This window comes from Corvus cornix, chromosome 1 (genome assembly GCF_000738735.6).
Source record: "Corvus cornix cornix isolate S_Up_H32 chromosome 1, ASM73873v5, whole genome shotgun sequence".
NCBI classification, from domain to species: Eukaryota; Metazoa; Chordata; class Aves; order Passeriformes; family Corvidae; genus Corvus; species Corvus cornix.
The window spans coordinates 18,183,042-18,201,484 of NC_046332.1; the positions used below are offsets into that span (position 1 = coordinate 18,183,042).

The 18,443-nt window shown below is 40.0% G+C and overlaps 1 protein-coding gene across 1 annotated transcript; it reads left to right on the plus strand.

The window, feature by feature from the left end:
- The first annotated feature begins 338 nt into the window (after positions 1-338).
- Positions 339-15,439, plus strand: LOC120409909 (guanylyl cyclase-activating protein 3-like). The gene is given in 5 exon segments (XM_039551065.1): positions 339-527; positions 6,205-6,295; positions 6,999-7,180; positions 9,850-9,937; positions 12,928-15,439. Coding segments are annotated over 5 exon segments (681 nt in total). The 3' UTR covers positions 13,059-15,439.
- Positions 15,440-18,443: the final 3,004 nt, after the last annotated feature.

Sequence of the window (18,443 nt, forward strand, 5' to 3'; positions counted from 1 at the left end):
TTGCCTTCACCTGGAGGGGAGTGCAGTACATCTGGAACCAACTGCCCCAGGGGTGGAAGCACAGTCCCACCATCTGTCATGGACTGATCCAGACTGCACTAGAAACGGGTGAGGCTCCAGAACATCTGCAATACATTGATGACATCACTGTGTGGAGGAACACGATAACGGAAGTATTTGAGAAAAGAGAGAAGATCATCCAAATTCTCCTGGAAGCCAGCTTCGCCATCAAGAAGAGCAAAATCAAGGGGCCTGCCTGAGATATCCAGTTCCTGGGGGTAAAGTGGCAAGACAGATGGCATCAGATTCCCATCAAGGTCATCAGTAAGATCGCCATAATGTTCCCGCCAACCAGCAAAAAGGACACACAAACTTTCCTAGGCACCATAGGTTTTTGGAGAATGCACATTCCTGAGTACAGCCAGATCGTGAGCCCTTTCTACCTGGTCACCCGCAAGAACGATTTCCACTGGGGTCCTGAACAGCAGCAAGCCTTCACCCAGATCATGCAGGAGATGGCTCATGTGGTAGCCCTTGGCCCAGTCAGGACAGGACTGGAGGTGAAGAACGTGCTCTACTCTGCAGCTGGGAACAAGGGTCTGTCCTGGAGCCTTTGGCAGAAGGTGCCTGGTGAGACTCAGAGTCGACCACTGGGATTCTGGAGCTGAAGTTACAGAGGGTCTGAAGCCAACACTGTTGTGATAGTACAAACTTATGCTACAACAAAGTGTCATTACCAACTAAAAGCCCACATTATCATTAAAATCATCACTTGCTTAATGCAAGTACAGTTGAATTCTTGACTGTAGGATTTAACGTTATGAGTTCTGAGTTATGATCTAAAAGTTTTAGACCACGTGAGGGAGACATGTCTGAGCTCGCGCCACAGCGCCCCCTGCAGGCGCGGGAACCAGCGCACCAGCCCTGCCCGGCCGGGAACCACCAGCGCCCCCTGCCGGCTGTGAGCGGAACTGCACCGAGGGGAAAGGGCCCAACAGCCGAGAGAGGCTGGCACTGGGCTCCTGGTTCTGTTTGTTGTTGCTGCCGGTGGTTGTGTTGTTTGTTTGTTTGCCTTGTTATACATATATGTACTAGTAAAGAACTCTTCTTCCTTTTCCCATATATCTGCCTGAAAGCCCCGTAATTTGAAGTTATAATAATTCAGACGGAAGTGGGTCATATTTTTTCCTGCCTTCCTTGACAGACACCTGTCTTTCAAACCAAGCCAACTTTTCCTGGAGGTTTGTCCTGCTATGGTTTTGGATTTGTCAAACAAGATAATTTTGCTAGAATTATTAGCAAGGAATTTGCTGGAAAATGTGTTATGTTGTCATGGCTGTGTTTTTAGTATTTTTCCTTCTTGCCTACTGCTTTAAGTTGAGAAAGATGATCCTAAAAGCACAGGCAAAGGCTCAAAATTAGAAGTGCAGAAAGGTAAACCCCAGCATCCAGGAGAGGATGGCAGAGGGCAGAAGGCTAGGTCTTTTCAGTACAGCCTTCCTGGGTAGAGGGGCCAGCCTGATGCCTTGGTGACTTCCCTGTCTTCTGCAGTAATCTTGAAAGAAAATTGTCAATGATGGCAGGGAGTTAGGGGGTAGTTGTTAACTTTAAAGAAATAAAATTGTTCATCATCTTAATATTTTGGATTTCACCAGGTTTTACCCGGGTAGTCTCCAAGTCTGAGAGCCGGGACACATAGCTGGCTCTGCATTTCCAACTCCTCCAACACAAAGGTCCTGGTAATTTCTAAGTCCCCAAACCTCGCAGATCCTCTTCATCTGGGCAAAGCAGAACCTTGTGTAACAATCTGGTCAATACAGCCTCATCTCTTTATGTAACAGTGAGAACGCAATGATTACAAAACCCCTTAACAATCTGCAGCTCCTAATTTCCTGCTTTGTTCTTCATCCTTACTTAATAATCTTAGCTTGCTGAGGTCTCCCCTGCCCCATGACAAATGCCAGCTCTGTTTACTTATGAAACTTGTGAGTCGGGCTGTAGCCTGCAGGGTATCTGCAGCTCTGTCCAAGCCCAAACTCTAATATTGGATCCTAGGGATGTATCAAAATAACAGAGTTACAAGTAGCTCTTTATTTCTTCAATAATGTATATGCAACCTTTGAGGAACAGCTGAAAGTACTCAGAAGCAAAAACAAACCAAGGATGGTTGGAGTTGATGATCTTTGAGGCCTTTTCCAACCTACATGATTCTATTATTCTCTGATTCCATGAAATGGGGGAAGATTAAATGGAGTGAATTGAATCCTCCTTTAGGCTTCTGAGGGCAGATAAAGCAGTGCTATATTTGAAATCAAGGCCAGAGAGAAAGAAAGAAGCACACAGGATTAGATATAAATTTCACAGTTATTCTGAGCTGTTCGACCCATGCCTCCTCCCTCTGCCTTAAGAGGTTTAAGGACTATTCTGAAAGACAGGCGGTTGGGAAGGGAGGTGGCTTAATGACCTAAGCCCTAGGTTTGAAATACATGGACCACCTATGTTTGCACACATTAATCCCGACAAACAATTTGAGCTATTCCTCTGCTGTCAGATAGAGTTTAGAGATTTTTCAGGAGCAAATTTTGGAAACAAGACACTGTTTATTGTGTATAGACTCCTGGTAGAGCCCACAGTGGTCCAAGAAGACAATGAGTTCACTCACCATAGGGTTTTTCAGGGACAGAAACTGTCCCTTTCCACATGCGTGGCCACAGCGTGTGGTGGGAGATGGCTCGCTATCCCTGTAGCATTGTCAGTGCCAGGAAATCACTCTCAGGGAAGAGTTAGGCAGCCGAAACACCAAGTTCAGATCACCCTGGCACAACCTTGGATAACCATGCTGTTTCAGATCAGGTGTGTATTCATAGCTGACAAGTCGCTTTTTAAAAATCTCTATATTTTGAAGTCCTAAGAGGTTTTTAAGGATCTGTGAAGATTAGCAGTGCTGTTCTGGGAGCCAAAGGGTAATGCCCTCCTACAGCTCCAGGGCTGGGGTATTAATGGCCGTTGTATAATGTGGCAATCCCTCATTGCCCAGCTTTGCCCCAGGGGACACACACTCTGTCCTCACCAAATAATGGTGAGCAGCCTGCAGCAAAGGCACGTAGACTGACAGCCTGAAGCAAAAACCTCTCAGAAAAAGACAAAAATAAATTCCTTTTTCCTCAGGAGATCCAGTAGCTAATGAAAAACTGAAATGGGCTCTGGGCCCTAGACAGTCACAGTTGGTAGTGCCCTGAGGACCAATTTCATACCATCATCAAGCTCTCCTTCCAATTTTGGAGCCTCCTTTTGTCTTTGTTGTGTGAATCAATCTGTTGCAAGTGACTTAAAAAAATCACTCATCAGCGAAGGCAAAAACAAGTTACAAAAGCACAACATCAAAGGGCACAAACAGATGCATGCCCCTAATGTGTCCTTAAGCTTCTAGTTCATTCAGACAAGCTGTTAAAAGAATAAAAATACATTTTTAAAAAATACTTTTTTATTAAGCCTACTATCTATAAAAGTACAGATGAGTATGGGGCATGTAAAAGAAATTTTGAATCCATTTGGTATCTCTCCAGCCCACTCCTCATAACTACATTGGGAGATTTCTATCCCTCTGTTTCACACCATATCCAGAAGGGTACCCTGTGAACTGACTTCATGTGCCTCTGTTCACTTGGGCAGGGGAGGGTGCAGGACTTCACCATCCCTACAGGTGCCCATGGCAATGTGCTGCAGACAAGAAAGGCAGAGCCAGCACCATACAGACATGGAAAAGAAACCTTCACACAGAACAATCTGTCCATCACCCAAATTTGTCCTGTATCCTAAGCTGATGAATAAGCAGGTTTCATTGGCATTAATTCCATTTAATAAAAATATTACAGCTATGCCTTTTGACAATTACAGAGTAAAACAACAAAAGTAAATAATTTATATCTTCCGCCACTGGTAATCAGCTCTGCTTATTATGTTAGGCATTTTTTAAAAATTTATTTTATTATTCTTCTGGTAGTCCTTTGTGAATTAATGACTTCCTAACAGACAACAGATACATTACTGTGCATGCTGCAGAGAGGTGTTTTACAGAGCCCAGAGACACATAAAGACCTACCTAGATACTTGTATTGAGAATGATTATAGAGCAGCAGATGGGTAAATCAGCACAGCAGTATTCTTTTAATAACCTCATAACACATTTATTGCATTATTTGTGTACTCACAGAACCACAGGATGATCTTCACAGGTTACTGTTATGATGTTTTTCATTGTTTAATGTAGTGTTTTGAGATGCTACTATAAAAAGTGCAGTATTTCTATTTATCTCAGAAAATTCTGTGTATGTGCAACAAGATCCCTGTAGCATTCTGCATTCCATTAATGTTTTCTTTTTACCTACAATGTATGGGTTTTGGTGTAGAAAGGAAAACAGTACATTTCTCATCAGTGCTTTTATGAAATGCTTCTGGTTCCACATCAAGTAGACAAACATGTCTACCTTCTCAGTATTTCTGTTCCTGAGAAATAGAAACTGGCTGCTGGCTACCCTGTCACCAGTAGTTTTTGCAAACTGCAGAAATTGGCAAGGGCTTTCCTGACAATCACAATTTCTCCCAGGTGTTTTTCAGAGGTGCAAGTTTTTTTGGCCCTGGCCTTCGGTCCTTTCCTGTTTGAGATAGGCCATATAATCCACCAGATCAGAATTACATACCCAAACACATTAGGCTGGTTATTACATTGTCCAAACTTCTGATGTTTTGTCAGAGCAACCATAGTGACACCAAGATGTAGAAAGAAAGCAAACAATATTTTCCAAAATCCCGAGTGAAATGTAAGGGAGAAAAAAGAAAATTAATCTGGCCATGGGCATCTGAAAATCCTAAAATTAATCTGTAGTTGCAATAAGCAGTATGAAATGCAGTAAAAAAGCAGAAATGTGAAATGCATTTAACTACATTCTTAATAGATTTATCAATTCAGATGATGGAAATGTAATCAGCAAAATACATTTTGCCCTCCAGCAAAATACTTTATGAGATCCTTCTTGAAATAATACTTGCAAAATGGAAATTTATGCCAGTGTGCCAAAACAAAGATTATGTTTGTGGTGCACAATATGTCATTTTTGGTTAAGTATCTGCTTTTAATACTGGGCCTAATTTTGTTTGAAAATTATATGTAGTTACTGTCAAATTTCACTTAATCTTAAACAGTGGTTGAATGGTGTCTTTGCTGCATTTGCTTGTGATTGCAATTTGAGTAAAACAAGCAACCACCGGAGAACCTGCAGAGGGTCTGTGATGCAATGATCAGTCTGCACAAGTTACGCACACACCATTTCTGGATGAACGCTGAACCCAGTGTGTTTGAATACATTGGATTTATCTCTTAGGTGCCACTCTGCTGATCAGCCTTGCACAGAAATCAAAACAAGCACTACAGGGGGCTCCCAGGAGCTCTGACCCAGATCAGCATCATGAGGGCACAATTGTGAGGAATATAAAAAGAGAATGAAGAAAAGAAAAACAAGAGGATGGACCCCTATTTAAAATTATATATTCAGTCTTTGAGAACCCACATTCACTTCCACAAACTGCCGTGACTGAATCTAGGCAGGTAGATGTGTGGGGATGGTTTAGGAATTTTGGTTTTTTTTCAATGGAAGGTTGGTCAGCAGAGCTCTCAAATTCAGTATATTCTAGCCCTTATAAATTCCTGATTGTCGTCATTCTTTGCATGCTCACATGTTTGGTTCCTTGTCACAAAAATATACTGGTAGTGCCTGGATGTCTTCAAAAGACATGTAAGGTGTGGCACTTAAGGACACAGTTTAGTGATGGACTTGGCAGTTGTGGGTTAAGTGTTGGGCCTGATGACTTTTAAGGGTCTTTTCCAACCTAAGTGATTTCAGGATTCTGATTTGGCAATGAGTCAAACCGCATCCTGACAGGTCTTCTTTTCCTTAAGTACAATATTGAGGACTGATTAATGCCTGCTGGTTGTAAAACCTCAACTGGCAAGATGTGTGTTGATATATGACAATAAAACTAACATGCTAACCTACTGGATACTCATCCAACCTTCTCTTTTCAGTCAAAGGCCATCTGAAACTGACAACAGTCTTTCAAGGTTTTCCAAGCAATTGGATTCTGATCAACGTAAAGATCACAAGACTAAATTTACCAGCTGGTTAATTCTTTTTGTATGCACATGAGAAACAGCTGGAGCAAGTATTCTCCAAATTCAGCAACTATTTCTTCCATCCTAAGCACATTTTTACAGAAACAGAAGAACCTGACTATGGAGGTCTGTCCTTGACAGGCTTCTATCAGTAGCTTGAGTGAAGGAGTCAGAAAATAATGAATTAAATAAATCCGAAATGCTCTCTCCCGATGAATATCCCCAATCCTCAATATTTAGAGACTATTTTGTGATTTGAAGGCTTTATATCCCATGCCAAAATGTTCATCAGAGAGACTTGACGTTTATTTGGATAAACCACAGTACTTAGGGGCTCATGCCAGAGTATTGGTTACAATTTTAAAACACTTACTACATGATGTCTCATATGAATTATATCATACTACATGATGTCTCATATGGACCAGTTCTGTGGCACTGGAAATCATTCACAGTTCTGCAGTATAGATGTAAACAACTCCACTGTAGATATCTCATTAGTACCAAATCAGGTATCTCAGACTCCTCTTTTCACATGGCAGTCTGCCACAAAATGTTTCTCTTCCTCTTAAGAACTGTCATAACAATTGCTCGGAACAGATTTGCCCTTCACCTTCACTACCTCCAGATTTCAGGGGAGAACAAAAATGTCTTTCCTAACACCTCTTCCTAAAGTTCTTCCAGTTGAGTGCACCCTTTTATCCTTTTTTAATACCACAGGAGATTTCTATGCTAAGGTGCTTCATAAATCAATGTGTATTGTAGGGAATTTGATGACCTGTTTCTGTGCAATTGCCAGAAAGAACAGAAAACCAATGTTGTTAAATAGGTGTGATTTTTCTCTCCTTCTCTCTCTCTTAGGATGGATTTATAGACTTCTTGGAGTTCATAGCTGCAATAAATTTGGTTATACGAGGGAAAATTGACCAAAAATTGAAATGGTATTTCAAGCTGTACGATGCTGATGGAAACGGATGCATTGACAAAAAGGAACTATTAAGCATATTCAGGGTAAGCAAGTTATGACCAATAGCAAGAGCATTTGATATAGTGCATTGCTCCTGAAACAGTGGTTCATCATGTGCTGTAAATGGATTGTCTGTACTTTATCTGTTGTTTTACAGTTGTAAAACCAGAATTAACAGTGGCTAGTAGTGACAGTCCTGACATTAGTTTCTTCCTTATTGAACACATCTAAGTAGTATTTTACTTTAAACCACGGCTCTACAGATAAAATACTTTACTGAAAGTGAAATACTGCAGAAACAGTAGAGACATTTCTGTGATAAACTATACTATGAGGCAGGGTAGAACTGTAGCAGCATGATGAATAAAACAGATGGTTACAAGTATATGTGCCAGTCTGTTGTGGAAAACTGGCTTCTCAAACTGAACTTGCAGCAAGAAAAATATAGATGTCATCAAAATATTATGATATTTTAACTTTTTTGAAGGCTTTTAGATTTGTTTACTACAAATACCATGACCCCTGTTTTAAAATGAAATCATGGAAATATAATTTTACTATTAAATCATGCAGTGACATTTGGATAAAAAGACTTTCAAAATTTTGCAGAAAATGTGTCCCCTTCAAACCCATAAAACCAAAGAAGTGCAATTCTTTCTTTAAAACGATCTTCATAATTTTCAGCTTTCTCTAATGAAATAACGTGCTCTTCGTTAGCTGCTTTCATCCAAGAGGTATGTTAGGGCTCCTTACAAGTATACATGACTCAATACTGCTCCCTAAATGTACAGGACTCACTACAGATCAAAGTTTTGCTGCAGGGAGCATCAGACCTAAATAGAGTTTTAATGTCATAACAAATAAGGAATGTACTTTTCCTGGATTCTGCATTACTGCTGGTGCCAAGCCAGTCACAGTCAGAGACTTTAAATAGCTGCTGCCAAAACTAAAAAAAACTGGAGCTACCGGGTCAAACAAATAAAGCTATTACCTAAAGAGCAGCTTTCTACAGGTAGAAGGAGAGATTGAATCTTCCAGATTTCTCCTTTGAGACTAATGAAATCTTTCTTTCGCAGCTATTCTTCATTAATTTTCACCCAGAGCCAATGAGTCAATTATGTTTTGTCTGGGGCTTTATCCAAAATGAGAATTAAAATTAAAATCCTTTCAATGTAAAGAAGATCTATTTTTCAACTTATCTGGTTTTAAAACCAGTTTAAAACTCTGTGTGTTTTCATCTCTTTTGGAGCACAAGAACTTTAACTTAAGCCTGCCTAAGTCATTGACCTAGACTAGATTAAAAATGGTGGGCTCTAAAAGAGAACAAACGGGCTTGCAGCCATTAGGGGGTGCCCAGCTTATAATAAGCATCAGTAAACAAGGGCTTGTCCAAAAAGATGTGTCATATCTGAGACGTTAATTTAGAAACACAGAAGTCCTATTAAAATTAAATCTGTCTCTACAGCTATGCGAACTATGGACCAGCATATCACTATCAATCATCAGAACTCCTTCCAGACAACTATACACCCTTTCAGTGCCCAGTATTTTACTATTTAAGGGGATTCTGTGGTAGTCAGTGACTCAAATACTTCAGTGTTGCTTTACTCTTAGCACTGCAAAAAATTTAACTGTGGAAGGGCTACAACTTTCTACTGAAGACTGCAGGACGGTCAGACATATAAAACACCAAAAGTACCTAAAGTACAAATTAGTAATAGAAAAAAGTTTATGTAACTATTTTTATAAAATTCTTGCTGCTTTTTGAAACAGATAAGAATTCTGGGCATTGGTGGGGGGGCATTTTTATGGTCTTATTTGGTGTATTAAGGTTACTTTTATGAAAAGCTGAAAAGCAAAATAAAGACAGTGACGATCAAGAATTTCACATCAGTGCTGAATAGGTATACCTTAAATTGTTTTAAAATATAATGAGGTCTAATATAATATTAGGAAAGAGACACCAAAAGAAACAAGTGGCACATTCAGTGACTTATCTTACACAACACAGTTCACCTCAAGATAATTCAAGTGAAGAAAAACAAATTCTCTAGTGTGCCCTTTATATAATGTATATGCATGTTTATACATACACATATTTTCCCAGGCAATGGGATACAATTTTGCACAAACATACATTTATACCTTTACTCCAAATATTGAGTCCTTTCGCCACCAAAAAAAAAAAAAAAAGCAGAGGGCATTCTTCTGGTTTTCTTAACTTCTCTGGAGGACAAGTAAACTCTTTCAACTTCCAGGACTGCTGGTCTGACTTTACTTGTAATGACTAAGTTAAACATGTCTTAACATAGAAATGACTTTGGCTTTCTCTGCATGTGCTTTCAGCTGGGAAAAACAATACTGCATTTAAATCACACAGACCATAGGGCACTCTCTGAAGGCACAGAACTCTCTAGGGCCAGATAAAATGCTGGTGTGGAATCTAAAGTGTATTACAGAGCAGTGATGCCACATGGTTCTTCAGACCTTCAGAGATATGCAAATTATTCTGTAATCTCCAGGCTGTGTTATGTTAATTAAATTTCCAATCCTCATTACTGAAGATTTACTTGAAATAGCTGTTTATTTAGTGATTTTTTGAAAGGGTTGGTGAACTAAAGAGTTGCATTTCAAGTAGTGCTGCTGCCAGTGTATTGTTTTCACAACTTGATGGAAAAAACTCTGAAAGAACTTCCTGTGTTTCCGCTCTCAGGCTATCCAGGCTATTAATGGCTACACCAACATGACTGCTGAAGAGTTCACAAACATGATATTTCAGAAGATAGATGTGAACAATGACGGTAAGGACCTAGGTTTTGCTGGCATTGGCAGGGACTCCTCTGCAAGAAAGGATTTGAAGACACAACTGAAGGACTGACTGGTTCAGATAACTGAAAGTCTGAATCTGTTCTTCTTTGCCCTTATTACTTCAGCTTTACAGTGGAGTGTAAATCAACTGACATAGGAATCACATGCAGTAAGGGCTAAAACAGAGGTCTTGCACTGTTCATCCAAAATGCCAGTTCTCTGTTTGCACAGCAAAATGAAAGCATGATTGGTGGTGGGGGTGTAATATATTTGTGTTGGTATAATCTATTTAAAATAATTTAAAAAAACAAATAAGATGCATGGTTGCATATGCTCCAGCATGTTCTAAAGATTGGTCAGCATATTGGATATTCCTTGAGGGCTGACCGTCAACACATGCTAAGACACATGCTCCTGCTTTTTCCTCAAGATACTACATTAAGCCAACTGGACTTGCATTTGGAAACGAAAACTTCATTTCACTGCTTCAGAGTTGTTTCCAATTGAAAACTTGTTGCACATGAATGTGCCCCCACCTTCCTTGCATACTTCCAATCATGAAGATCCTCCTTCCACCGGCAACTATGTTTTACACCAATTGCTGTGATCATTGATAAATTAGGAATATTCGGAAAGCAAAACAGAGTGAAGTCAGGTCACAGACAGGAATTTTCAGCAGTTTGGCAGAGGGAGGGGCATTTTTATGGTCTTATTTAGTATATTGAGGTTACTCTTTTAAAAAGTTGTTTGCTATATATAATCAGAGTATGAACAGTGGTCTTGTGATGCATGTGGAGGATGCACTAGTGGAGGATGTTTTTGACCCACCTCCTTGGCCCAGTCTTTGGGTGAAGACAAATTATGAAAGGAGTCCAAATAACAAAGTCAAAATCTAGCCCAAATTCTATGATTATTCACGGTTTTGGCCATACATTTACTGCAAGTAATAATTGTATCTGAGCTAGACCATCAGCTGAAAAAATAACTTTTGTGTCATACATTTTAGCAAGGGAAAGCCAGAGCATCACATATTCAGGATTATCTTCACAGTAGTTCCCTTTCAAACTGTTTCCTATAGTTTCTTAGTTTTTTAAATTGCTGGAAAGCAACAGGACTAGCTCAGCCTGAGGAATGGGCCAAGTTTTACCAAGTCTAGCTTCAACTATGCTACCTCCCTGTAGCTTACTAAAGAAAAGTGCAAACAGACAAATAAATTGCAAAGTCATTCCTTACATTAATATACAATAAATAATCCCATGGGTTGTAAAGAACAATTCTTCAAACAATCTCCTGTTTGTTTTGCAATTTATTTTCATTATCTCACGGAAACCTGAGGCCCGTCACAGCAGCAGTGAGTCTGGGCTGCAGTGTAACAAACATCTGGCAACTACAGTGTGGTTTGTATGCCTGCAGATGGCTATTGGTACTTCAAAATGTACAGCTTGGGATCAAGAGGAGGCAATCCATAACCAGTTGACCTGAATGAGCAGGAAAATGGTGCAGCATGTCCACATGATGAGTCCAGGAACCTCATTCACCCAAAGACCTGTATCAAAGGCAATACAAAGGGAAGGAGAGGGGAACTAGAGGAGTACCTGGGATAGGAGGAGAGTTCAGAGGAAGTGAGTGGATGAGTGCCGAAGCAGGATGATGCATGCAAGTGTACAGAGATGGCTTGTTCTGTCTATGCTTGTGGAATGATTATTTAAGGCCACTGTTATTGAAAAAAGGAGTACAAACTTCCTCAGGGCTCTGTAGGCAAGCTCCTGGAGAGGGTCTTAGTACTTTCAGTGAAGCCTGAGAACCAGGACTTCTGTCAAATGATGATCTTCCTCTTTATATGAGCCTGTCACCAGTGCAGCAAGGACATAGTGACTAAACAGAAAGCAACCTTTACTGACCATGGCTAGGAAAGTGGTTTTCACATTTTTTGAATGCTGATAATTTTCCTTTTTCATATCAGATGAAGTTTCCAAGGCTGCCATGGACAAAAACCAAGACACAAAAAAAACCCTACAAGGAGTACTTACATCTGAAACCAGCCAAAAGTCAGCCAGCTAGGCATTCAGCAGACACACTTGAATTGCTGCTCCCCTGCACCCTGGGGCCCTAACTCATCCCGCTATTTTCCTCTTTGCCTGGCCCTTGTAATTTCTTACTTTACTGAGAAACCATTCATGTTGTGAATTTAATAAGAAACTTTAAACCATTCTCAGAAGAAAGAATCTGGCTCTTCTTATTAAACCAAGCTTTATTTCTCTTCTCAAAGCAGCATCACTGGAATAACCCCTAGAAAGAGAGTTGTGTACATTTCTGTGTACTATGCAAACAGACACATGCCTAGGACTGGCTTTGCTGACAGGGAAAAAAGCAGGAATAACACTAAACAATATCCCTACTCTTCAATGAAAGAGATTTTATCGTTGTCTTGGAACTACCAAGTTATTAGCTGATTTTGATATGAGCCCAAAAAATCACACCCTAAATGGCCACTTAGCTGATTTTTTTTTTCTTTTTTCTTTTCTTTTTTTTTTTTTTTTTTTCCTACATCTGATCATGGCTCTAAATAATCCTACTAGTCAACACAGGGACTATGCCCAGTAATCCTTAGCAAAGCACACCCTAATCTCTGTTAAAACCAGCTCTAAGATAAATTCCAGTTAGCTCAGAGAGAAGTGGCCAGTACATCTAAATTCAGCCCTGGTACAGGCTTCATTAGTGCCCCTTTACACACATTTATGAGCACTTACAATTGTCTCAGACTTCACTGAAAGCTGTGTTTGACCTGTTTTAACAGAAAAACAAGTGAGTCTGAGTTCTAGGACCTGACTGATGCAAAGTGAGAAAACATTAGCAAATACTCTACCTGCATTTGCCTATCAGCAACTTTCATAAGGGATTCAATCCCCCATGAATGGTCTTGTGTTGGCTAGAGAGATTGCTTGGTTTCTCAGTTTCTAAGGAGTATCTGACTTTCTTTTAGGGGAGCTGACTTTAGAAGAGTTTATCAATGGTGTGGAAAGAGATGAGGACCTAATGGAATTGATTACAAAAAGTTTTGACCTTTCCAACGTACTCAAAGTCATACAGAACGGGAGGAGAAACAGTGTCTGAAGGATCCAGTCATGGAGGTGGTCTCTGTGTCATCATTTCAAGAACAAATATTTGATCTATTCAGAGAGCTTGATGTTGTCAAAGCCTGCCCAGGCAATACTGAGCAGCCTTCTCCAGGAGTAACAGTTTTCACTCTTCATATATATCCTTTTATTTTCTTTATTCTTTCCCTTGCTAATGACTGTGGAAGACACAGGAAAAAAAAACAACTTTGCCTGCATATAATAGAAAAAGTATTTGATGCAGTAAAAGTAACTTAATTGGGTTCTGTGAACATGTTGTGGTCAAACCCTGGCTAGCTGCTCACTCACTCCACTCTAGTGGGATTCGGAAGAGAATTGGAAGAGTGAAAGTGAGATAACTTGTGGGCTGAGATAAAGACAGTTTAATACAGAAAGAAGAGGCACGCAAGCAAAGCAGAGCAAGGAATTAATTCACCATTTCCCACAGGCAGGCAGATGTTCAGCCATCTCCACGGAAAGCACGGATCCATCAAGCATAAGGGTGACTTGAGAAGACAAATGCCATCACTTTGAACATCCCCTCCCCTCCTTCTTCTTACACAGCAGAGCGTGACTCCACATAGTATGGGATATCCCTGTGGTCACTTGGGGTCAGCTGTCCTGGCTCTGTTCCCTCACAACTCCTTGTGCATGTCCAGCCCACTCGGTGTGGGGTGGGGTGAGAGGCAGAAAAGGACTTGTCACTGTGCAAGTGCTTCTCAGCAGTAATGAAAACTTCTTGGTTTTAGCAATATTGTTTTGGTCACAAATCCAAAACACAGCCTCACACCAGCTACTATGAAGAAAATTACCACTATCCAAACTGAAACCAGCACATTCTCTTCTGTTCAGATTAATCAATAGAATAATGAATATAACACAAACTGCAACTTTTCTAGAAGACACAAAGTTAATAATTTTTTTCTTTTAATAATGTGTTCTTTAACCTACTATCTAAAGTGTGGACACAAGCTTTTGGGTAGGACTTGGTTCTATCCACATGAATTAAGAACAAAGCCTGCTTTGTATTAACCTAACATTTGCTCTGATCTGTACTCAAAGTTGGGTTAAGTTCTCTGGGAAACACCTCAGTTAGCTTGATATTCCAAAGATGTGTATCCTCCTTAACAAGCTCTCTACTACTCTTGATTTTATTACATTTGTAAGTTAAAATAATGTGATATTTTGATGTTTTTTCCAGAGCTCAGCCACTGTTCTTTCAAATTAACCTTTTATTAAAGTGGTGGAATTAAATTCTGTTATCTTTGTAATGCAAAGTTAGAAGTTCAAAGAATAGCAAAATCCGAATCATTCTGTAAGCACTCCCAGAGATTTGCATCCTTTGACTTGTATGTCCTCCTTTGCAAAACAGTGTTTTTACTGAACTCTTTGCCATGGCTGCATGAGACAAAAGGTAAGAGGTATAGGGTAACTTGTACTTCTGCAAAACAGACAGCCTTTCCCTGACTAATTTAGGTCTGTTTGCCCTGCCCAAATACCTGGGTGAAAGCTTTCAGCAATTGAGTCTTTCTGAGACTTCTACCTCCTGTCAAACTGGCTTGCAATTATCTCTGAAGGTGGTAGCCAGGAGTGCAGGGAAGGCATTTGCAGATGGCATGATCACATATTCTTCTTTTTTTTAGGAAACTAGGCTCAAAACAACACAATGTTACTTTGTAAATAACAAGATTAATTCTACGAGCTGAAATGGAATGGCATGAAATGTCTGCAAAGGGAAAACTGTAATTCTTTCTGGTTCTATCACAATTGATTCTCTCTCAAGTCTGTAACAAAATTACTATATTATATCATAAGACTAAGTTCTCCTTGCCTGACAATGCCCTGCAGGCATCACACTAATTATTGTTAGAAACATTAGTATTATGCAAAATAAATAGTGCAAGGATTGGTGCAGGTTGAACAAAACCATTATTAAGACTTCAATACAAAAGTGTTTTTCTTCCAAATTCACTTCAAATCCATGACCATTTGCACATGAAATATACTCCATCATCTACAATTATTATCCCAGGTTCTGGTTGATCAATGGAATAGAGAAAGAATATGCAACATGCATTACTTGACATTATAAACAGTTCTGACATTATAGTTCTGACATTTGAATCTTTTATGTCCTTAATAAAAAAAAATAAAATTATGTATGAGATTGCTGGTGCTTTGAATTTTAAGTTCTTGTATTTATTCATCTTTGACACATAAATACGTCACTGTCAGTTTTCTCACATCCAGACTTCAGAAAGTCACTTTTCTTAGTCTAATGCTTTTGTATTTAGAGCCTAGGAGGGTGGTGTCCTTCAGAACTGGTTTTAAATACTTAAAATAAAATGGTCCAATCTAAGTAGATTGGGCATATGGAAACAGCTGTGTTTGGGATTTTTGGTTTTAAACTAATGAAGTGATAGGCTTGGAAAAGTAGCTATTATCTATGTACACTGACTCCTTTTTTGTATAAGTGTATTTTAAAAAGACTATTTCCATTTAAATTCACCTAATTTTTCTGCGTAACTGTAATTATATGAAGTGAATTACCAGTTCTGTGTTGCATTAAAAAACGATGTGTGTAAGGAAATTCTTGGCCAAATTTTGTTAGACCAAATTAAGAAGGTGTAGTTGAAATGCTCATTTCCTACACTAATCTAAAATCATTTAGCAGAAACCTGTGTAATTAAGAAGCAAATATTTGTGTATTTTAATGTAAACACCGTGGCACATCATTTCAAAAATTATTTATCTACAGGAACTCCACATTTGCAACTATACATAAGATTCTATCTAATTTTTTTGTAAGTTGATTAACATACATTTCCTTTGATGACTTAAACACAATTTGATAAACAGCTGCTTGAGATAAATGCGATATGGCCATAACTTCTACCTAAACTTGTCAGCTGCTTGTCAAGTGTATCAGTGAAATCAGGTGACACATGGAAAACCTGTCAAGTGTGACCCCTCCTCCCAAAACCTTGTTCTGAAACAACATGAAGCTGCAACTCATCGTTCTGGAGGCGATTTATAGTCACAAAGGTATACTGTAAGTTGACCTGACTATCAGAATGCCTATTTCTGGTTGAACAGAGAGCAGAAAAGGAAAAAGAAAGACCACTGTTAGTGCATGTTATGTACACACCTTAGCAAACACTTCAGTGGTTCAGGGCATTGCTGACCTGATGATCCTGAGGGCTGCCTGAGTCCACAGGGTGGTTTTGCTTAGAAGAAAAGACATTAAAGCACATGCTCTCAAGAAGTGTCTTTTGTCAACAAGATTGATGCAGATGCCAGCTGTCTGGAGAAGCTGGACTGCCTGCATCATCATCAGGCTTTAATTAAAGACAGATGTGCACTGAGAACAGCTAATCATTTTGTCAATACATTCACCTTGGAAAGAATCACAGGTTTCTTTCTGTGTAGCTGGGTGAGCTTTGCCAATCCACAGGATAATTGATAGTTTCTCTTCTAATATAATCTCTTTTAATATTAAGAAATCCTTATGATTTTATGTTTCATTGCAGCCAAACTGCTAGGGGTAATTAGCCTGACAGTCTCCTTTTTCAAACAATTCCTAGTTGTCATAAAACTATCTCCTTTTCTAGTTGCTCAATATGCTAAGAAAATAAATAGGTTTGTTTGGGGTTGTTTTTCCTGAGAATATGAAATATGGGAATTCAAACCCACAAGCAAACTGCATTCCTTGTAGATATGACATCAGCATTAACAGGCAGGATTAAACCTTGCGGTATATTTATGCATTCATGACTAAGTGGGATAGTAACTTTCTGTGATGTGGAAGAGATCTCATAGCTGAATTTCATTTTTGCTCTTATGTAAGATTAGCTGTACCATACAAACCACAACAGCTAAATACTCGAAGCTGGAGTTCCCTGCATGCAAGGGCATATGTCCATTTACTTGATAAAATTTTTCACAGGGAGATATTTCTATAAGTCTTCCATGATTATAGAATTTGCTGAAGATATCAGGGAGGGATTTTTAAAATCCATTCAGAAAACTTCTGCTAAATATGGTAGAATATTCAGAGGACTGGGCAATCACCAACAGTATGAAGTTTAATGAGGGCAAGTGCTGGATTCTGCACCTGGGATGGGGCAACCCTGGATATAGGTACAGACTGGGATATGAGATGTTGCAAAGCAGTGCTGTGCAGGACCTGGGGTTCCTGGTCCATGGCCAGTTGAACGTAGTCAGCAGTGCCCTGGCAGCCAGGAGAGCCAAGCATGTCCTGGGGGGCATCAGGCACAGCATCGCCAGCTGGGCAAGGGAGGGGATTGTCCTGCTCTGCTCTGCACTGGGGCAGCCTCACCTCAAGTCCTGGGGGCAGCTTTGGGCACCACAATAAAAGAAATACTAAACTATCAGAGAGTGTCCAAAGGAGGGCTTCGTGAAGGGCCTTGAGGGGAAACCATCTGAAGAGCAGCTGAGGTAACTCGTTCTGTTCAGCCTGGAGAAGAAAGGAGATCTCATTGCAGCCCACAACTTCCTTGTGAGGGGAAGAGGAGGGGCAGGAACCAATCCCTTTCCTCTGGTAACCGGGGACAGGACCCAAGGGAATGGCCTTAAGTTGTGTCAAGGGAGGTTTAGGTTGGATATTGGGAAAAGATTCTTCCCCCAGAGGGTAGTCAGGCACTGGAATAGGCTTCTCAGGGAAGTGGTCACAGCACCAAGGCTGACAGAGCTCAAGAAGCGATTGGACAATGCTCTCAGGCATAGGGTGGGACTCTTGGGGATGTCCTGTGCAGGGCCAGGGGCTGGACTTCAGCTACATGGATCATCACTGGGCTACATGGATCAACCTGAAAAGTGACATCTTCTGCTTAGGCCTGCACTGATTTTTGTGTTACAGCAGCCATGTGAGAGAAGCGTCAGCCATCAAAGGTAACTTAGACAGTTAATGTAAAGGCGTTGCTGTATCACTACTTAATTTTTATTTCCACCTCCTCTGCCATAGAATCATGGAAGTGTTTGCATTGAAAAGGATATTAAAGATCACCTAGTTCCAAATCCCCTGCCATGGGCAGGGAATCTTCCACTAGACCAGTTTACTCAGAGCCTCATCCAGCCTCGTCTTGAACACCTCCAAGGACGGGGAATCCACAACATGTAAGAAAATTTAAGACACCTTGCTAGGCAGTTTTTACTGTGCTTAAAAAAAACACTGTATTGAAACAATAACTTTTGAGTTGCTAAACCATCTGGCTCCAGTTTGAAAGTAAGGCCTGAATTTTTTGTCTCATTTCAAGCTGCACTCTTTACAAAAACTCATGTCCTATGCAGAATAGTGGAAACGCTGGGAGAGAGGACTGGATGGAGTCACAGAACACCCAAAATGACCACAGGAGAAAAAAAG